The sequence below is a fragment of the Heliangelus exortis genome, chromosome 2, assembly GCF_036169615.1.
Source record: "Heliangelus exortis chromosome 2, bHelExo1.hap1, whole genome shotgun sequence".
Lineage (NCBI taxonomy): Eukaryota > Metazoa > Chordata > Aves > Apodiformes > Trochilidae > Heliangelus > Heliangelus exortis.
The window spans coordinates 145,560,026-145,582,550 of NC_092423.1; the positions used below are offsets into that span (position 1 = coordinate 145,560,026).

The window sequence follows — 22,525 nt, forward strand, 5'->3', positions numbered from 1 at the left end:
ATGCCTCTGCAATTCTGGTGACCTAGGGAAAATTTATTTCCCTGTCAGTCCCACAGATTCCTGAGTCCTTCCTGTTTACTCTCAAATATCAACAATTCATAGGAAAAAAAGCAATTACTCGCAGCCCAGGAAGAAACCTTAATTTTTTTCTTTTTTCCCCTACTATGAAAGAAAAAATGGGTATTTAACTTACCTCTTTTCCAGGAGGACCTTTCTCTCCTGGTTCTCCCTGAGGGATACAAAGAGTTAATTTAGCATCACACTACATGGAGTCAAAAGAAAGACCCCACATAATAACCACAAGTCTTGAGTCTTGTTTAGAGCCCAGGTTTTGTGCTACACTGTGGTGGGTTTGGATACTTATCCTGCTGCTACAGATCATTCCTGGAAAGACAGAGTCTGCTATTAAGAAAAATGTTTATAAATAAAAGGAAGCATTTTCTACCAAACCAGCCAAGAGCAGGACAGATGCCTCCTTGCAAGCATGTTCCTGTTTTCAGTGAATTTTATTCCTTTTCCTTACAGATGTTTCACAAAGCTTTGTACACTTTACTTGGGCTGTTTTACCTTAAGCATCACCAATGTTGTAGCCATAACAGCTAAAGATGTGAAGGAAACTGATTTTTTTAAGTAGAAACACCATTTGGTATAACACCAGCTGAGACAAAGCACCAGCCAGTGATAAATCAGGTTGAAGCCTGACTGGGTTTCAGAACTATATGAAAGAATCATAGAATGGTTTGGGTTGGAAGGGGCCTTTAAATGCCATTTAGACCAATCCCCAATATCAAATAACCTCAATTTAAGCAAACACTCTATTCAGATTATTCTTTTTGGCATACTCTGCATTTATAATGTGATTACTAGGCACTATAATATTTTCATGTTATAATTTCAGTTAAAAAAAATGTCCCTGCAGTCCTTAAATGAAGCAGAGCAAACATTACAACCGGTTATTGCTCAAATTCTGCCCACTTTCCTATACCATGAATGAAAAGATTAATCTTTATAGTCCATTTACAAACCACACACATGATCTTATCTATAAGGTGGACTTGCAAGTGGTATTTTTCCCATAACCTGGAAAGACATATAACAAGCATACACCCATGTTTGCATGAGCAATGTGACAAATAACAGATGTGTGATCACATCAGCTCCAAATTAGACAGTATCAGAATCACTCAATTATTTCTTGGGGCCACTTCACATTTAAATGGCCACCACGCTTACTGCTTTAAATTAATTTTCCAGAAGAATATTTCTTTCTCCTCTTTTTATCACATAACTCTCTTTCCAATCATAAGAAGAAAAAAAAAAAAAAAAGCAAATCATCCTGTGGAAAATTCAGCTCTGCTAGGTTCACACAAAAATCTCATTTTAAGACACAACAGAGCTAGAAACAAAAATATTTATGTAACATTCACCTTTTCCATCCTTCCAGTAGAATGCAATATATTTTACTCATCCTTGAAAGGGCTAAAAATATTGGATTTCAAGGCTGTGATATTTTCACATGCATAGGTACTATTTTAGATGGCTTTGGGACATGTGAGTGCTTCAATTGCAATGTACCTCTGTTGCTGGTAACAAAGGCATTTTCCTTGCAAAAGAAAATTATCAGAAACACCTTTATTATTATCAACACTTAAATTTTTCCTATTTATCCCTTCCAGGGTTCAGGCAGAGATTAGTCTGACTAACTTAAATACCCTGTACACACATGAAGTAGACTACTGAACCATCCTGATTAAAAATGCATACATTACCATGGCTGACTGACAGGTACCAGCTCAGTAAATGAGATTATAGATGCTTATACCTAAGAAAAATACTATATTTGCAGTCCAGTTTCGTTTGATGGCTTCTGGATCTGTCAGATCTCCTGCTCATGTTTTCCTTTACCTACTTAAGGTGAACATGTCCCATCTTTATCCATCCAGCATTTAAAAACAGGTAATTAGTGGGTCTAATCCATCACCAGACATACTTACAGGTGGTCCTTGGGGTCCTGTGAAGCCAGGGAGACCTGGGTTGCCATTTTCTCCTTTATTTCCTTTAGGACCCTTAGGAAAGAAACGAGACAGACACTAGCAGCCCTTTCTCCAACATCTCTCTTCCAGAAAATGCATTTACAGAAATATTAGAACTAGAAAATTTCACTGTAGCAGCAGTACTCTCAAAACTGTCAAGGAAAGGAAGGATAAAGTAATTTAGAAAAGAGGATTACAAACACTATGCTTGCATGATTAATTACTTATGCAGGGTCCCTGTGAAAAGATGAAAAGGAGGTGACAATAATAGCAGTGAAAGGAAGTATTTTCAGTGGCTATTCTGGTGCTGTATGGTTTGTTAAGTGGAAATGCTGGAGTGGGTAACAACAAGGAAACAGTGCAAGAGGGTCATACTGTTCAAATCTGAGAATAAATTCAACAGAAAGCTATGGAGTTTGGAGTTGCTCTTTTGCCTTTATTTCCAGGTTCAATTGAAAAAAAAAAAAAAAAAGGAAAAGTCTGCTTTTTATTTATCTCTTCTGATATTCTGCCAAACTAGCTCTTTTTTTTACATACCAGGGCAGCTTAAATGGCAGTTCATGCTACAGAGCCATTTCACATACACTTCTAATTTGTTTCTTTTACTCTTATTTTAAGCTTTTCCTTCACAACTCAGCTCCCCCGACTCCTAATTCAGAATATAACCCTTCTTAGTACTATTATAGTAAAACATATCTTCATTTTAAGCCCTTCTTGTGCAAAGTGAGCACCAACACACCTGAGAAAGCACCTGGATTTGCAACCATCCCTGCAAGATGCAAATGCAAAAGGAGAAGGCTCCTAGCAGGTTTTGCCTTGTGATTAGAAGTCAGCCATGGTGAAGGGAAAAAAGAAACCTTTCTTGCCATGATAACCTTTCCTGCTGCTTCTTTTTTATCAAAACAGAAAGACATCAGCTTGTCACAACGCATCGTGCATTTCCAGACAAGGAATGGAAATAAATGGACTCGTGTATAGCACAAGGAAATACTTCCTATAATAACTTTATGAAAGGGAGAGGATTCATTTTATTGACAGAGAAGGATACCTATGAGATGACTGTCTGTTCTGCTGACCAACACTGTCTCACTGTTTCCCCTTCCTCATCCATCTGACTTTATCCTTTGTCAATCTCTTATGTTATTTTTGGTCTGTAAATCCTCTGAAGCAGAGGCTGCTGTAGTTCTGTGCTCTTGCAGAAAGCCAGCTGGTGAGTCCCTGGGTCACTAGCTGACTGCTAGCTAATGTGATAACGTGAGGATGATTAAAAAATAGCTCCCATTGGGCACTGACAGAGCATCCCACAAGTGTCCTGGCAAAGACTCAGGAAAAAAAAAAACCCCAAACCCACAGCAACAGGAACTGGGAAGGGGTTGGGCATGATGAAGAGAAAGGAAGGTTGAAAAGGCAACAGTGGGGATCTGCAGGCAGTAGTCCCAGGATGACAAGAAGTTACATCAAGGGCAAGAAAGCAGCAGCATTAATTCTTGGCTGCAGAAGGGCTGGGAGGCTGCACCACTCCCTGTCATCTCCCCAGGCAAAGAGGTGTTGGTTGTTTCACTGAGACCACTGAGGAGGCAACAGCCCTGCAGCAAAGCAAGAGATGCTCAGGGCACACAAGTCTTGTGGCAAGGCTGAAGGTGCTTTGCAGCATTGTGAGGGCCACAAATCATGCAGCCTTATTGCAGTTTTTCAGATTCTCCTCTTATGCCTTTGTTTCTATCTGAATCAAACAGTCCAGCTGTAATGTCTGGGCAGATAAAGAAATGCTGCTGGATACAAGGGTATTTGCATGGATTTGCTAAATCCTGAACATTTTTCAGCGGCAGAACAGAGAGAGAAAAAAAAAAAAACCAACACAAACATAAAACAAACAAACAAAAAACCCAGAACTCCTCACCCTCCTCCTTCTTACAGCTCTTCATGGCCATGCCCTTCCACACAGGATGGCCCCACAGGGGTTTCACTCTGCTTCATTATCTTGGTTTACTGCCCACTGTCTGCTCTTTCCCCAGGTGCCTGGGGAGGAATTTTCTGCTGCTGCTATTCCTAGATGGCAGCTTGCCAGCTCCCCAAGGCTCTCTCCTTCCTTGTGACAACTCCTCCCTGGCTGTACATTCTCTGCTCAGCAAAATTAAATCCACTGGTGAAGATGAGGCATACCACGCATACCAATGTTTGTTCCTTTTTATTTTTTTCATTTCAGGTAATCAGTCATTTCCTTTTTCTGTGAACACTTAACTTTTGCTGGGGAAAAATGATGACCCAGCTAGCAGCTCAATTCCAGGGATGTAACCAAACCTCCACGGCCATGTCTTGGCCAGCCAGTGATTTTCAGATCACAGATCTTCAGATGTGGCAACTTCAGGGGTGGTAAATACCTACACATACCTACACATAACCTACTCCATCTACACTTCATCAGTCACCTGCCCTTGACATAACTACTTGCTGCATGGTTTCCCTTTGTGGTACTTACTGGGTTACCTGGTGGGCCAGGTTCTCCTGCAGATCCAGGAGATCCATTCTTTCCCTATGTCAAAACAAAAAAGGTTAGTGAAGTAATGTATACTGCATTAAAAATATCCACCTACAGCTACACCAGTAGAGATTTATTTTGCATTGTCCAACCTCCTCTCTTGGCAGACTGAAGAACAAGTGTTTATTGTTTCGAATTGACTTCACAATTTCTGCATCCCTTCTTTCATTGGTAAACCCATCTCAGGACAAAAACTGACAGATTTAGTCCCAAATCTCCTAGTCTGAAGACAACCACACGAGCACTCCTTCTTCTTTTCTTCACCCTTAATCCTATTGAATGCAGCATCCCGCTGGATGGATGGAGCCACCTACTATGGCTGCTCCAAGTCACCAGTATTCAAACAAGCCTCTTTAACACATGTTTGCAGCACCTCTTGGAAACTCACTGATCAATGTAAAAGTGCTCTGCACAAGTTTCTAGGTATGTTCAGATTTGCACACACCTTCCTGTATTACAAAACTTTCTTTCTCCAGTGCCTGAGGCAGGTCCTGAAAAGTATTGCCTCTTTCTCAGGGCTGCCATCTGAATTTGAGTCCGGAGGCAAAGCATCTATTTCTTAATCATCTCAGGCATCCCCATTTTTGGACAAATGGGATAAACACTTATTTCAAAAGCTTAAGTCATTTGATATTTAATCAGACATCTCAGAATGAGCCAGATCATCTTTTAAGAGGACCTGTTTCTCACCATTTCTTATCAAAGTTGCTGAGCTGACCACCTGCACTGACCGAAGTTTTGCAAGATAAAAACCTTCTCTGACCTCCCAGCACACCATGCAGAGATGTTTTTCCTTGCATTAGAGCTCACCCTGAAGACCAGCCCTTTTACTGTCAATATTCAAAATCATGCCTAATTATACTTTTCCTTCCAACATACAAAGCCCCAAGCATTTCTTTTCCAAAAAATAATATGGCCTGGAGTTATGATAATTTCTGTCTCCTCAAATCTTTGTATTCATTCCTAGGGTTGTGCAGGGGCACCACACATTACTGAGAGATGCCAACAGTACAGGAACAATGACATAAATTACAACAGAAGTTCTCCATATGTTCCTAAAGCCTAATTTAAACCCCTACCCTTCCAGCTCAGAGGGACCTGCTGCTCCAGCTCTTGGCATTGCTGGCTGAATCAGCATTTTGCCCTGATTATGGAACATGTTGTAGAATCTGTTTGACTTGCAGATCTTCCAAAAAGGGAAAGGACATCACTCATCAAAGCATATTGAAGATGTGTCCAGGTTCAACAACTGAGACCTGCATTCAAATTTGGTACGGGCTGATTTTTGAGAGAGAATTGAAAACCCCATGAAATTAATAAAAGTAATTTGTCAGCCATCTCACATGACCCTTTCTGAAATGTCACTGAATCTGCCATTTCTCCACTCTATAGTTGTTAAATTCAACAAATATTTTCCCAACTTTATGCCTTTCTTTTTTTTTTTTTCCTCAGAAAAAATTACAGAGAGCATGACAAAAATGGCCAGTGTCACAACTGGACCCCACATATCTCAAACCAGGCACCCACAGTTGTTGTCTACCTTTGACAGCTGAGGCCACATGAGAAGCAAGACAAATGCCAGAGGCAGGACTGGAACATGAGCCCATCTGATACTGCAGTCCTGGCAGAATCCATTAAACTGTTTTTCCCACCAAGTCAGCTACATCACCCCATTGCACTATTATCAGCCTTCATCAGCTTCTAGCAATAGCATTCTGACCTGTTGTTCTCAAAGTAGGCAAAATGTTTTTCTCAAACATCACCCAAATCCCACTTAAGCCTCTTCTTCCAAAACAGAGTTCTCCACTGCAGAACACTCCCACTATACACAAGGAACATCCAGAAATGGCTTTTGTGAGGAGAGAAAACTCACCGGCTGCCCTCTGAGTCCTCGAGGGCCTTGTGGGCCTATGGGACCAGTATCACCCTGAAGTGAAGAAAAGTATTCTGGTGAGTGAGAAAGGCAAGTAAAAAAGCACTGAAAAATGTTCCTACTAAAATACACTCTTCACATACTAGAGGAAAACAGCATTAAAGAAGTCTCTCTGCCCCTTTCAGTTATGAATGAGGAAGACCAGCCTTTTGAGTTTTAAAGATCTGTCAGTTAATGCAGTCTGATTACAGGCAGAAACCATTTTTATCAGGTTTTCTTAAAGCTGTATTTCTTGGGGACAGATATTATCTCGTATTTCTGAAGAACTGACTGCTTTGTTCTCTCTGTATGGAGGCTTAGGACCTGTTTCTACTTTCTCTGAGATATTCCCTTAGGCTTGTCTTCCATTTTACTTTGTAGGGTACCATTTACAGCACAACAGATTTCCAGTGATATAAGGGGTTGGAAATGAGAAACCACTTCCCCAAGTCCCATGGCAATGGCACATCAGCCCTTGGCACATTGCTCAGCAGATCCTCTGTCAGCTGCCCTCTCCCAGGGCTTTGTTATGTGACTGCAATTCACATCAATAATGTCAGAGGATCTGCTTGTACCATCTCTCATGCCTCTGAGCAGCAGCATCTTATTCCACAGGTATTTCCCAGCTTTCTGTGGAGCTATGCAGGCAGCAAGGAGCAGATTTTGCAGCAGAAACCTGGCAGAACCCGGCTCAGCGGGAACTGCAGAATGAAGCACTGCTCAGAGAGGGGTGTCAGAAAACAGCCTGGGATACAAAACGTGCAGCCTTGTCTGCTTTTCCAAAGATAGAGCTGACATTTGAGTGCCAGCAGCTGAGCCCTGACAAAGGTCCTCAAGTTCTTTGTCACCCTAATGATCTTTGAACGAATCATTCCCTGTGCACCACTGCAGTAATTCACCTTTTATTGCAGTTTCCACAGCTGCTTTAGGTCAGGGTCAATGTGAATTAAAATCTTCATTTGTCATGGAGAAAGAAATTAGTTTCAGCTCAAAATGGAACACTTACATCTTTCCCTGGTGGCCCTTCCCGACCAGCAGGACCTGTCGCACCTGGTTCCCCCTGCAATTCAGCAAAAAGGAAAGTGAAATCTTTCAGCTGATGGTGACCTCTAATGACCTCTCAGCTGAAGGGCAAAGACAGACCAGTAACACCACTGTGAGTGGAATGGAGTTTCTGCAAGACTGGACTGAGCTCGGTGAAAACTTTTGAGAGACAAGAACCTCATACATCATACATGACACATGGATTATAAAAATAACTCAAAAGCAACTTCTGTAAGTGATGCATAAGGCAGTGCACTGCTTTCCAGCAGAATATTTGCTACTGATAGTTTAGTCACTAAAAACAACCAACCTACTCGTGACACAGAAACTACCATGACAAGGAAGAGATGGGAAACGCCGGCGCTGGATACTCAGTTAAGTTCCTGCAAGCAGAGAATTTTATTCCCTTGGAAAAAGGCAGAATTAGGCATAAGGACATTCAGTTTTGTATTCCACTTCCTACACCAGGGAGTTTTTTGTGTTGCATTTCTCAGAACTGAGAGTATACCAACTTTTCATGCAAGACTTGTGTTTTGTGTTTTATGATCCAGAAGAGGCTAAGTCAAAGGGCAAGTGACATTTCTAGCCTGATTTCTGTAAGTTTAGTCCCTCAGCTCACTTTACATTTCTTAGGCATTTTTGGAGGAGCACTGAACTTGCCCAACAAGTGCAGTAGGGTTCCTCACCTGGTAGACCAGCATTTGTACAAGAGGGATGTGGTTTGGAGGCACTCTTGAAACTTTTTACAAAGGGCTATTTCAAAGAGAGCTTCAGAGGACTGAGTTCTACCACCTGCCTCACCTTACCTGGACCCACAACTTCAGCAGAGGGAATGAAGACAGATGCTGTGATTTTATGCCATGGATGTGACAGTTGAAAATAATTGCCTCAGAAATATGAAATTCAATTCACACACTCTTTTGTCAAAGGATCACCATGCATGTAGTACATGCTACTTACCCGGGGACCTGGGGGACCTGTATCTCCTCTCTGTCCCTTGAAACCCTGTGAAAGAGAATTAAATCAATAATGATCAATGCCCCAGATGCAGAAAACACTAAGAAAATTCTAGCTTGAGTGTATACTTAATAATATCTTAATTTTGGCTGGACACTGATCAGAATGGAGTTTCCCTGTCCCATGGAGCAAGTAGGAAGGGACAAAGGAAGAGCTTTCCAAAGCTCCCTAGGCTGCAAGACTAAGACTGTACTGTGTGTTTTCTTGGTGTGACCAACCAATAGATAATTTAACCACAAATTTCATTATTCCCATCCTTTCAGAGGACATGTAACAGCACCAGGGCTAGAGCTGTGACCATGCCCTCTGGTAGAAGGGGTGTCATGAGGTTATGGGCTTTAATTTCTAGGTAACTTCTACTCTCCTACAAGTGTGAAGGATTTGGAAGTGCCTGTGTTCCATGATTGTTGATGATTTAGTTAGTTACAATGCCATGAGCATTCTCAGCTAGGCCAGATCTTTATTTATATGTCTGCATCAGTAAGGGACCTCAGCTGCTGGACAAAAGCTTCCCAGCTACAGCAGAATGGAGTCTAAACCCTTCAGAGCTGCACCTACCGGCAAGCCTCTGGCTCCCTCCTGGCCTGGGAGCCCTGGTTCTCCAGGCTTTCCCTATGGGAAACAGTGACATTCATGTTAGTGAGAGTCTCAGGTACATCTCTCTGCTGTTCAAAAATTTCCCTCTCTTCTCCCTTAGACGTAACAGCACTGAGAACTCTGTTTGCTCAGGGTTTCTTGAGCAACTTTTTTATTCTGCACTGGTACGGCCCCATACTGAGCACTGTGTGCAGATTTTTGAGCTCCACAGAAAGGATGCAGAGATGCTAAAGAGTGTCCTGAGGAGGGCTATGAGGTTGGTGAAAGGTTTAGAGGGAAAGCTGTATAAGGAGCAGCTAAATGCACTTGATCTGTTCAGCCTGGAAAAGAGACTGAGGGGAGACCTCCTGGCAGCTCACTGCTTCCTCACTAGGGGAGGAGGAGGAAGCAGGTGCTGACCTCTTCTCTCTGGTCATCAACCAAGGGAACGGTAGGAAGATGTGCTGGGGGAAGTTTAGGATAGATATAAGGAAAAAGTTTTTCACCCAGAGGGCAGTTGAGCAGTGGAACAAGCTCCCCATGGAGCTATGGCACCAACCCTGCCTGAGTTCAAGAAGCATTTGGATGATGCTCTCAGGCACATGGTGTGATTCCTGGGTTCCCCTACTCAGGGACAGGAGTTGAACTTGATGATACCGATGGGTCTCTTCCAACTCAGCAAATTCTATGATTCCATGAACATTGGAGTCTGAGTAAGGAGAACAGTAGCCAGACATTCCCTCCATGTCCTGTGATGAATGCAGCTTTTGAGGCTCAAAGGCAGCTTACAGCTTTGGACCGCTGCACTTTTACAGCATTTTAATGTTGGAGGGGTAAGACCCATAACTGGACCAATACTTCATCAACACACATAAAATCAATATCTACACATAGAAACCAGGGGTTTTGATGCAAGCACACAGCTCTGCAGCTGCTGGAAAAGCCCTGCTCCATGTGTTGGTTGTTCTAATGACCAGGGATTTGGCTCTTCACAGAACCACTAAATCCCATTTCACAGTTCACAGGGGGAGGCTGGCAATGCCAGACACTGGAATCACATTCACCCCACAACAAACAGTCACAGCCCAATTTATTAACATTTACTTTTTGCTGACAACTTCATGGCTCAGCTTTTTTCCCCTCAACAAACACAAGTATAGACTAAGTAAAAAGAATTAAATATAAAACCTCTAATCCTGACAACAGGACTGTCAGAGAAATCCCAAAAAGGCTTCTTTAAAGACATCTCCTCTAAACTTTTTATGGCCCATAATCTTCTGCCTAAAAAATTGATCGCTAGGTTACAAGACAACCTCCCTTCTCTGCAGTATTTACGTTAGTTGTAAAAGTGGAATTGCTAAGTTTTAGTGTATTTATTGTAGCTGTAAAAGTAAAAGAACCCAGTTTCTTTTTAAGATCAGTAATGTCTGACTCTGATAAATTGCTCAAGACAATATAGTCCTTCTGGTGTTTAAAAAGACATGGAAAGAGACTCCCTGCCCTGTTTAAGGAGTCCATAGATAGGTAACTCCAGAAGCAATAACTGGATGCAGGTTCTGATTGCCTGAGCAAAACAGTTGTAAATTACATTACCGGTTCCCCAAGAGATCCTGGCTTGCCATCTTTGCCATCATTCCCTGCAATGCCCTGTAAATAAAATGCAAATCAGGCATAAAGAGGGAGTCAGTAGGAAAGATTGGTGTGGGTTTTGTTAGTGTCAGTTCCATAGTGACAGCTCTGCTTCCTCATGGCTTCAGTTTGCCTAACCCTTCAAAACCTACTGTATTTTTGTAGCTCCAGGGAGAAACATCTCTTTGCCACAGCACTGTAACATGAAGTGTTTCTCTTTCCAGCATGGAAAATCTAAGGGATTTCCTCCTTTTCAGCAAGGCGAGTACTTAAAAAAACCTTAAAACAGGATTCTAAAACCAGCTGTTCTAAATAATTATAAAGCCATTTTTGTCATTCAGTTAAGCTATTCTGAACCAGAAATATCTCTGGCCCTATTCCAATGACAGATTAAAAAAAAAAATCCTCAAAATGTTGTACTACTACATTTGCTAGAAGAGAAGAACCTATGCCCAAGATGCACTGGGACTTGAGTTACTGCAAAGGAATTAGTTGGCTTGTGGATTCAGATGAAGAGGGTATTCAGGTCTATGAATCCTTGTGCCCTTGCACTGAAGCCCTTACTTCATTTCTGTGCTCTGTGTAAGAGTATATTTGCCATAGAATGAGGCATATGAAGAATAGACCTGTTTCATGTTAGGCATTAGCCCTTAGCTTTAAAGTTATATACATTTATATAAAATACAGCATTAACACTGTCCTGGATCAAGGATATAGCATCAACCTGACAGATACGATTACCTATCATGCCTAACTTTTAAAGCTAAAAATATCTAAATGTTAAAATTTCTAAAAATTACTAAAAATGTCACCTGTTTGTTTTACATGCTCATGTGGTTATGCACAGTGCAATGTACTGAATGAAAAGGAGATGAACTGCACTCACTGGAATTCCAGGCAACCCTGGTGGTCCCTGTGGACCTGGAAGGCCATCTTTACCCTGGAAAGAAAATAAAACCACCACAGGTCAGATCTTGCTCTTCAGATCCTTCTATCAGATGAACATTTAGAAAGTGTAGAGTTTGACAAGGAACAACTGTGAGATGCTTTCAGCCTATGTCACACAGCACACAAAGTTCCCTTGAACTTCTGGTTGGAACTGGAAGGCTTTATTTTCACATAATACATCTGGTGTTAGTTATGTGTTGTTACTGAGGGAGAAATTTCTGAAATCACTGATAATTCTTCCTGAAGTCTAATTATATATAATATATATATAATATTGAGTCCTTAACTTCTTGCATGATGTGTCCAGCTAGGGAACAGAAGGTCTGTATTTTATACCCATCAAATCAGTAGTTATGAAAAGTGTCTCACTGACAGCCCGAAGAAATCCCCTCTTGCTCTACAGTATTGGACAGGAGCATCCACTGTCTCAACCTTGATCACCTATTTAAAAGGGAATTCCAGCAAGCCTGCCCTGGCCTCTCTGCTAAGAGTGCTCACTCATTTCATAGCAGTCACCAGAAGGACCATCACTGTTCACTTCTGATCAAGTTCTGGTTGAAATGGATCTCCAAAAGGCATCTTGCTAATTAGGAAACCTGCTCTAGGAATTTATCATGGAATTACAGTCTTATCTGTTCCAGCTCAATAGCATGCATTATTCACAGAAGGTTCATTTTTTTCCTTTTCAGCCTGAAGTTAACATCAGACATTTCCTGTCTCTACGAGGGTTTTCTGATGTGTTTAACACAAAGCAGCATCTGAGCTCCCTTCAAATTAAACACCAGTAGCAAAATTCTTCATGGACTCCTCAAAGTTGACATCTGTGCTGGTATTTTCAGTGGTGCCAGTGAATGGTTTTAGGCTCTGTGACATCTTTCATCAGGTTGCTGGTTTCATTTTGCCAATTTACACACACAGTTCAGGTGTCATCCCAGGTCATGAAGCATCCTAAAAGATTTAATCTCCCTGTTCTAGAGGCTAAGAGATGTTAATAGCAAGGACAGTCAAACAAGAGGTACTAGACCCTCCTTACAGAGGTCCCATGGACTGGATTATGCTCTGGCTAATCCAGAGGATTTTGGGGTGAGTAAAAAAAACTGCAAGAACCGAGCAATCGGTGGTTATTTGTGGAGGTCCTTGCAGGTGTAGAGTTGACTAAGGCAGAATAGTTTGGGGATATGTCAAAGGACATCATATGGGTTCCAGCTCAGTTTTACTTCACAGAAGGAAATATGGGTGAAGATGGTGATGAAACACATAGCTTAGAGCTTACTATGTCTCCTGGATTTCCTGCTGGTCCTATTGGTCCTGGTGCCCCGTCTGATCCCTAAAAAAATAAACCAGAAACAACACAAGTGATTAAGGCATTTTGTACATTTGTTAACACATACCCTACAACAGCTGGCAACATGGAAGTCTTCTTTAGTCACTCAGTTCAGCATTCATTCCATCATTTCTTCGTTCATCACAGAAAAACAGTGCCAGCCTCTGCATTCAATCAGTCTCCAAAGCCAGAAATAATCAGATCTTTGAGTTTGGTCCTGGCCCTTCCTTGTAAAAATAGAAGATTAGGAAAAAGCCAATCGTGTGACAAAAATAACTTTGAAAAACATAAATTATGTGAGCAGTTTGAAGCATATTCTGTAGCAGGCAAACCCCTGAAGCTGTGGGTCAATGGAGATAGAAAAAGTGATCAAAAGTTGAAGAAAAAAAATCTACATAACGTTTTGCTCTGCCTTGACAAAAATAATTTTAGTTTGTCATTTCCTCTGACTCTGAGTCTATTCCAATAGTCTCACAGGCCAATTTAAAGAGTTTTAATCTTACTGGAGTAACCCTACGTGGCAGTAAGAGGTTAAAACAGACACAGTAAATGTGTCTGTCTTACTACTGTCTCCTAAAATAATGCCCATGGGAGCCTGTGACCCACAAATCAGATCCACGTGTTGTCCCAGGAGCAAAGCATTCAGCATCCTTTAGGCACTGTTGCAATCTGGAAAGAGAATTTAAAACCAATCCTAATTTCTGGCACAACTTGTCAGTTAGTCAGTGCAATGTAAATTCATCTTTGAAGATCCTGTGCTGATCCCCAGAGGAGATGAAGGCTGCACATCCTCAGCCTGGCAGAGCCAAACTTTGCTGTAAGCAGCAATTTGAGTGGTGATGATGGCTGTGGGCAAAGAAAAGTCCTTTACTCAGGAAAAGTCCCAACACTTGGAGTGATATCACAAGCAGGAGAGACAAGTTATTTCAGCCCTCCTTCTGCATTGTTCCCCCTTTTTAAATACAAAGAAGCATAGTGATATTTGTGGAGAGTAGAGCTACTAAAGAGAAAGAGTGTAATGGGGACGTATGCATGTAAGAGACCTTTAAATTCAAAAAGGTTATGAAAATTGGAGAAAATCCAGACTCATAGCTGTGTAAAACTGAGAATTAAAATTATTATTTTATCTGCTGATTCTAGGTTGACAAATTATTCCACATATAAGAAGACACCTATACAAATGCCACTAAGTAGTCTCTGGGGAAGAGCATTCATGATCACATCCTTGCATAAAGACAGCACTGAAGCCTGGCATCCATTTACAGAGTGAGATGAAGCAATAACTGAAAAGTGGCAAATGTATGAAATAGTGATTAGTATGACTGGGGGACTCTGTGACACTCAAAGAACCATCAGGAACCCTCTGGAAAATGCAAATGCAAGGCACAGAAGGTGGGAATTGTCCTTTCTTCCTATGGAGCTTGAAATGAGCTTTATTCATAAGGAAAATACAGAATTATCTTATTTGCAAGAGAGGCACTTACAGGTGGACCAGGGTTTCCAGGAGCCCCTGAGAAGCCAGGCATTCCAGGATGGCCCTGCAGAATGAAAAGAGACTTGCTTTAGGTATTATTCATATTTCTAATTATATAAAAGTTAACTGGTGTTTGAACATTGTGAGGTAACAGCAAATTAAGACAATATGCAGAGAACTGGCTATAGGAAACTGGCTTTTAAAAGCAAAACCTTGGTTTTCAAAGCATACACTTCAGAAAACATAGTTAGATTTAAGGTGCCTTTTTACTAATGTATACTTCAATCAATGCTAATGGCAGATGAAAACAGATATTGTGGTTTTGTACAAGACAGGAGATCAGGCAGAAAAGCAAACCTGTTTAAAGTATCCTACAAATCTCATTGAAGAGGTGCTGATTTGCACCTTAAGCCATTGACTCAGCCTTTGGTAAAATTAACCATGAAAGCTGGCTCTAATTTAGTCCATTCTTCCCTATAGCATCTCAGTCCTTCCTAAAAGAGGTGACCCTCATTTAGTTTTTAGGACAAACTGTCTTTTTTATGCCAAAGACACCTGTCTCCTCCTTGGCATTATTTGGGGAAATGATGAGAGGTTGAGGAATGTTGGGAGTTGAGTGCCACCCATCTAGAGGTGAGGGAACAGATTATATGGGGGGTGTTTATTGGAGATGGGGACAGAAGTCTGTGGAGAACTGCTACAGTTCCACTCTTCAGCCTATTTGAGGCTTATAAGAGATTAAGAACTCCTTCCTCTGCCCCTCTGAAGGACATTTCTATGCCAGCAACACAGGGTTTACTGATAAGAAACACTCACAGTCAATGGCACAGTTGGGAAACACAGTTTTTACCTGTTCACCTTTTTCTCCTGCATCCCCAGTCATACCACGGTCTCCTTTAGCACCCTGGAGATATAAAGAAGAAAACCAAACCAAACCACTGAAAGTCACTTAGATTTACTATTGTATCAGCTTTTTGACCCCTTTCATAAAACACTTGGACATCTGAGCATAAAACTCATAAATTAGGACAGAGTCCTGCTCTTAATTTCTTTTCCTCTTAATTTCTTCTCTAGACTTTCACTACCAATGCTGGAGCCAGAAATATATGTGAAGAATGGCCTTTGAGCAGCCCCAGCACTTCCTCTTTTATTGTGTTGTAGTCTCATGGACATGAAGAGGACATACACATCCTTATAAAGTAGACAGGATGTTAACAACTTCACTAAATCAGATCTTGGTAAGGAATCATCTGGCACAACAAAAGCATCTACAGGATGAGGAACAGCAGCAATAAAAGAGGAATTCCTATGGTGTAGTCAGAAAATTCATACCCAGAAAGTGTCCCCCCTGTTAATACTCTGGTTTACCTCCTGAGAGCTAGGAGACCAGTGGGGAAGGGTGGACTGCTATTTATTAATTAAAAGGGGACTTATTTGTATTGCCAGAAGGCATGAAGCTGCTCAAGAGTAAGGATTGGCAGTTCTACTGCTCTGTTTCAGAATGGGACCTAATACTAGTTTGGACGGTGTTGATCAGGAAAATATTGCCAAAAGTGCAGAGCTCTTTGGGTCTTTCACTGCAAGATCCTCCTAATGTATTTCAAAATGAGTCACAAATACTGTCTTTGTGTTTGAACCTTCTCAGGAGTCTTGTAATATTTTCTTCAAAATTTGCAAACTCTGTGACTATGTCTTTTTACTGGCTAGGAGTTAGACTATCAATTACTTGATTTTATTACGTGCACGTGCTCAGTTTAAAACTGGTTCTGTTACTTCACCTAAAAATTCAGTTTTGATGCCCAAATCTCTGCTTTCTCAAAGCATTTAAGGAAGCAGCAGACACAGTATGTTTCAGACTGGCATTTCTGCCAGCTGTTGTCCTTATGGGTTACTAATTCTTTTGCGAATTTTATCCTGGAACTTACTTTTATTTCGATCAACCCTGTATTTACTTTTGAGAGTCTACTGCTCTCCCCACCACATTTTTAATTATAAGAGACACAACTAATTCATGAATCTCTATTAGCTTGTCTTACACTAATAAGTGCAAATGCAAAGATGATAAAATAGCAGAAGCTATTTTAGACAGGTCAGTAATGCAGTTAGGCCTGGAGGGAACTGTGGTCTGTCAAGAAATCACCTTATCTCTCTCCCCATTGATTTCTTTTGGTTTATTTCACATTAAGCAGTAGTAAAGGTTTTGATTATGCCCAGGCACTGGCACTGTGAACAAACTGATGACAGACCTCTTCATGGGAGATGTTTGAAATGTGTAATTACTGGAATCTTCCAGACAGTGGGAGATTTATGTTTGCTTATGTCCCTAGACCATTAGGCAGAAGGAAACAACTGAAACAAGGAGTTCTTCCTATAGAGTGTTTTAGTAAGCATGCAGAATCCACGTGGTTTTATCTACATGGTGGATAAAATGACCATGGCAGATAATGTATATGGAGCCCAGTAAACTTCACTCTGAATTTAAATGATTCAATCATACAGGATTCAGAGAGGGACAGACAGGGTGGTGACTGCTGAGGCTGTAGCATCTTCCTCAACTGATTTGGATTGAAACTTATTTTCAATTCCTTATGTTATCAAAATACCATCATAATGAAATTTAACATCAAGAATCAGGTCCTTCACTTGTGTGTCTGTGTGTGAACAAAGGGATGGTAAAAAACACTTTAAGTGACAGAGTCTTCACGTGGGTAACTGGGCAGTCCAGTGATTTTCCAGTACATGGCCCACCCAGCAGGTCAGTCCTACCTCTTTACACAGAGATGGATGCCACCAAGATCCTGATTCAGTGTACTAACTATTCACAAGTAAGTTTTCATTAGAAAACTGAAAAAAGCCAACCAACCTTTGGGCCATCCAGCCCAGGTGGGCCTGCAGGACCTCTGGGGCCAGCAATCCCCTGCAATGCAGAAGAAGCAAACACTAGTTTAGTCTATTGACTACACAGACATCTGAAAAAAGATTCTGTAGGTTGTTGATGGAAAAAAAAAATTAACAATATAAAAATATAATAAAAACAAGGCTGCACCACATCCCAAGGCACAGTCACTTCCCCAGCTCTCTTACCATTTTCCCATCCTGGCCATCTCTACCTGGTGGTCCTCTGATACCTTTATCACCTTTGAAACCTGGGATACCTGGCAGTCCTGGTGGGCCAGGAGGGCATTCACTGCACACATCCTAGGAGAGAACATGGAGAAATAAGTCAGTGACAGACTAAAGGCACTTAGCAGACCCTACAGCACCAATCATGAATACAGCCTTGGCAGTTTGACCATCCTGGGTAGAATCTGGGTTACTTTGCCTTACAGAACTGAAATGAGGGCATTAAGTAACCCATTAAATGAGAGCAGAGCAAGGGAAAACAGCTGAGCTCACACACTCCCATGGGGAGTTTTCTATCAGCTCCAGATGAACATGTCCTGACTGACCATCCAGGATTGAGAAATCAAGGAAAAGCTCTTGCCAGTGGGGAGGACAGAGAGCTGCAGAGACAGACAGTCAAGCCCAACTTTGCTTTGAAGACAGAAGACTACTAGAAAACTGCCTATATCAGTCTGAAAGAGCTGGTGCAGCACAGTGTCAGAAAGGTTGTTCTGCAAGGTAACAGACAGCATGGCCAAGGAGAACTCATCCAGTGGAGTTTGTGAAGACAAAAAGAACATCATAATAATCCTGGCCAAATTCTGTCATGGAGAATTACATTTCCATTTCAAGGGCAGGCTGCCATCAGGGAATCCTGCCTCTAAGAGACAGCACAGAGAGAACATCAGGCTGTTAGGAGACCTTGCTCCAACACCCAACTCTGTCAATGATCTGCTGCAAAATTTGGGGTAAACTGTCTTTCCAAGTCTCAGTCCCTTCAGGCACAGTTTCCTACAGACAGTGTAAGTGCTTGAGAAACACTCAGAAAGACAGAAATCCCTAATCTGGGATTTCAAGGTGCTGCTTTATATAGATCTGTACCAAGTGTGGAGTGAAAAAATACCAAGCAGAAAGACTGTGTGAGGTATATGAGTGTGTTTAACCATAATGTAATAAAAGAAAGAAAAAAAAGGAACATCATCAAAATGCCATCCTGTACCCATACCAGTGTCCTACTATTGTCCTGGTCAGAAATGCCAAATAATACCATAAAATAATATCTCCAGGAAAATATTTGTCTCCTTCAGTGAAGCCATCTCACAGTAGTGATTTTTAAAGTAGTGATCCTTTTGTTAACGGGTTAGCTTAAAAGGGCAATTTTTTAGTTTCTTTTAATCAATAAGAACAGATTTCTTGCAATGTCCCAAGGCTGCTTAGAAACCTCCCAACTCAGTCCATGTAAATCTGTACAGATTTTGCAGTCAGGACCTACTGAATACTGACTTATTTCCCAGACAGCTCTCTCCATGGAGTGTAAAAGCAGACAGACAGATCATCCCTTTTGAAACATGGGTGCATCTGGGGCTAATTACCTGAATCCTTTTAGATGCACTATGCCAACTGGCTTCACACCCACAGCTCAAAAGCACACCAGTCACTCTTGAAGGTATACATGAAAATTCAGACGTTTTATTTAAATGGTTTCCATTTTCTGGCTTAGGCAATACATCTTGACAATGTTTATTTCTCTTTGGGAGTGCATGCTTCAGAAAGAGCTTTTGTAACATCCATCATTTTATAAAGATCTTTGTAGGTCATTTCACTGCTGGGATGGTCAAAAGGCACTGGGTTTTCATCTCCAGCATGTGCTCTACTGTCTTAATGCCAGTGGCAAGTAGACCTGTAAGTTTCAAGGTTTAACACAGTGTTTAAAGGCACCTTTTGCACTTGTAGCTCAGTCACTTTCCTACCAGAGAGTGTTAGTCAGGTATGAATCAAATGTACAGATAAGCTCCCACAATCGTTAAAGGCTGATTACCTTCACTAAGAGATTTATGTCTTCTGGAGAGAGAGGGGGTGAAGAACCCTGTGGAATAAGAAATTCATTATCTCAGGCAATTTTAAAAGGCATCAAGGTATAAAAAAATTTCCTGAACATGCTTAGATTCTCATTGGTTTCCCTCATCCTGCCTGGGACTCACTGGGCCAGACACATACTTCTGCCCTTCATTATCAATGCCCTTCATCACACCTGGGATGAGGGCACTGCATAGTGGTTCTAAGAAAGGGACTTTAACATGTTGGCTTTTCTTTATATGCAGAATATCCAGTTGTCTTCATACTGTTCTGAAGCAATCACAGATACTTTTATCATAACCCCCTAGTATTTCTCAGTGTATTTTTCCAGGTGCTCTGCTGGGAAGAGCAGCAGTGGAAATGCACTGAAATTCATTTTTGAGGTGAGGTGTCCAGGTGGAAACTGAGTTAAAGGGAGGTGGAACATGGAAGTGAAGTTACATACTGGTTTTCCAGGAGGTCCTCTTTCCCCTGGATTTCCAGGTAGACCCTAGAGAGCAAGAGAAAGAAAGAATTGTGAAATTATCATGCAATAACCCCCTTGATGCTTCCACATTCTACTGACAAGCACACGTTTTACTTTCTAGCAGTGAGCACCACTGCTCCTTGCATGTGACAAACAGGAAACTCCTTTAAATATCTGTAACTCTACCACCCTCTGAAACCTTCCTAAATCACACCGTGTGACATTGTTAAATTCATATGGGTCACACACAGACTGAAATTGCTTTAGTTTGTCTGCTGGTCACACCAAACACTATGAACTGCAACAGTGAGAAGGGGGTTTAAATCCTTGAACATGCAAAATTAAGACCCTCCTTTGCATGTACTTTGTGGACAAGTCCCTTGCACCTGAAATAGCAATGAGCCTGTTTGTTTGTTTGTTTGTGGGGGTGTATTGGTTTCAGTTCTCATGAGATGAAGGTACAGAAATGATCAGCATCTTTAGAATTTATGATCCTGGAAGTCACAATTTTGAAAAGAGACACCCTCTGTCCCCATGGGCACCTCTTGCTTGTCATTAGCAGGTTATTAATTTGTTAATTAACACCAACACAACATTTCAAAAAAGAAGATTATTTTTGAAACTTTGCATAAAGTAATGCTCACATGGGAAACCAAATCTTTTGAACAGGACAGCTGGTCACTTTCCATATGGTGACAGAAATGTGCATTGCAAGAATCCTTGCTGTGATGTTTTAAGTTGGAGTGGGTGAGATTTCCCCAAACAATTCTCTGCTAAATTCCTGTACCTTCCTGTTTTCACCATGTGTCATCACTCAAATATATGCATATTTTATCCATATTGAGTTCCTGAAAGAACACACAAAATATCTTCAAACTCCTAATCACATGCAAAAGGCTGTCCTACTTTACCATTTTTGCAGCTGCAGAAAATATTTCCACTGATCATTTAAAAACATCTTATCTGGGTTCAATTTTTCTCGATTTTGAAGCAGAAATCACTTGAAGAAGTTTCTGGGATGGTGCCAGGTTCCCCACCCAGGAAGTTAATCAACACATTGAAGATACAAGCAGTGGTTTTCAATTGGGGTAGGCTCAGGAGGTTTTACCTAAGGGAATCTCTGAGATGACCCAAAATTTCCACTTGGAAAGCTCCTTTAAAAATTGGCCAACTGCTTTGCCAGGAATGGGACCAGGCATTCTGCCAATCACCTTTTCTCTTGTTGGTCCTTGGTCTCCAATCAGATCATTTTGTTGTGTGCAGAATATCAGATGCTGCTGCCTGGGGATTAATGATTTCAGCACATGCAGGAAAAGTGATACTCTGCTACATCACAATTACAGTACAGAGCAAACTTCAATTTCATCCTTGTATCTCACTTCAATTAAGATCTCTTACCTCTTGCTAGAGGAGAGAGAAAGTGAGAAATTTATTGATTGTCATTTTTCTATGTCTACACTAAAAACTCCTGGGTGAACGACAATCCTTCAGTTACCTTCACTTCCTAGGAAGTGAATATTAAAAATGAATTGAAGTGGAGCTAAAGAGGAACTGAAGTGGTACTAAAGCCCAAGGACTAAAGCTTATTTCCTGAGGAACTAAACCCTCAGCAGGTGAGGATCAAGAGAAAAGGTGTGAAGAAAATTCTTAGCTCATCATTCCCCACAAATGTCCTCTTGGAGAACTGAGAAAATATAAGGGAACACAACAACCATTTATAGTTTTGCTTCTTCCACAGAGCAGCAGTGTGAATGTAGAAGACTGTGGGATGTTCCCAAAGTTTCTTCTCTTTCACAGGTGGTAGTTGTCAGATCATGCTTTTGGCATCCTCATCACTGTGGTTCTCAAACACCTCTACAAGTGGGAAGAGGGTTGTCTAAATAACAATTACACAGAACTTTTATTCCCAGACCTACTTTTTTTCAGGAAGACTCACACAGCACTTCCTTTAAGGAGTGTGATGCAAAGATTTGAGCTATAAGAACCATCCTGTATCAGAAAGCAACACAGAAAAGACAATTCAGAAATGTTTTTCTTGCTGACTATTAATGTAGCTAGAAATAAACTTTTTCCAGCACAGGCCTGACTGGCAGACTTTTGCTTAGGGATCTTCAACGTGACATGGTACTAGCAGTGGAACTTGAGCACTTGAAGAATATTTAAATAATATAGGGAAAAATTTCCTTTCTCTTCCTTTCCTCCTTAGCTATGAGAAATGACACACAAGAAGGGAGTGACTAAAACTGAAATTCTAGGCAAGATTTAAGCATGGCTTTGATATCTACATGGTATCAGATTGCTTTGAGGCAAAAAAAGATGGACCTGTTTTCTTGAGCACTGTATGATGTGGAGATGATGATGTCTTTAACAAGGTGCAAAGAAGCCTGGATAAGAAATTAAGCTGTGTGCCATGACTGACATCTGCAAACCACTGCATCCCCAGGAAAAATCAAAGAGTTGAAAGGTACAAGTCTGCAAAAAGAGTATTCTTTGAAAAATGTTTGTGTGAGCTGAAATGAACATATCAAATAGAGGATGATGGCACTTCCATGTGCCACAGCATCAGAGAACAGGCACATGGAAACAGAGTCCAGCTGGAGGTCT

At 41.1% G+C, this 22,525-nt stretch overlaps 1 protein-coding gene across 1 annotated transcript in view; it reads right to left on the bottom strand.

The window, feature by feature from the left end:
* Positions 1-22,525, bottom strand: part of COL22A1 (collagen type XXII alpha 1 chain) — a 197,943-nt gene that overhangs the window by 7,580 nt on the left and 167,838 nt on the right. Inside the window, exons 43-58 of the mRNA XM_071738442.1 lie at positions 19,901-19,945; positions 19,418-19,465; positions 17,581-17,694; positions 17,360-17,413; positions 15,347-15,400; positions 14,507-14,560; positions 12,972-13,025; positions 11,637-11,690; positions 10,715-10,768; positions 9,104-9,157; positions 8,489-8,533; positions 7,491-7,544; positions 6,446-6,499; positions 4,513-4,566; positions 1,995-2,066; positions 194-229 (exon numbers count right to left, since the gene is read on the bottom strand). Of these exons, the coding sequence (XP_071594543.1) occupies positions 194-229; positions 1,995-2,066; positions 4,513-4,566; positions 6,446-6,499; positions 7,491-7,544; positions 8,489-8,533; positions 9,104-9,157; positions 10,715-10,768; positions 11,637-11,690; positions 12,972-13,025; positions 14,507-14,560; positions 15,347-15,400; positions 17,360-17,413; positions 17,581-17,694; positions 19,418-19,465; positions 19,901-19,945 (900 nt within the window). The remainder of the gene's footprint in view (positions 1-193; positions 230-1,994; positions 2,067-4,512; positions 4,567-6,445; positions 6,500-7,490; positions 7,545-8,488; positions 8,534-9,103; positions 9,158-10,714; positions 10,769-11,636; positions 11,691-12,971; positions 13,026-14,506; positions 14,561-15,346; positions 15,401-17,359; positions 17,414-17,580; positions 17,695-19,417; positions 19,466-19,900; positions 19,946-22,525) is intronic.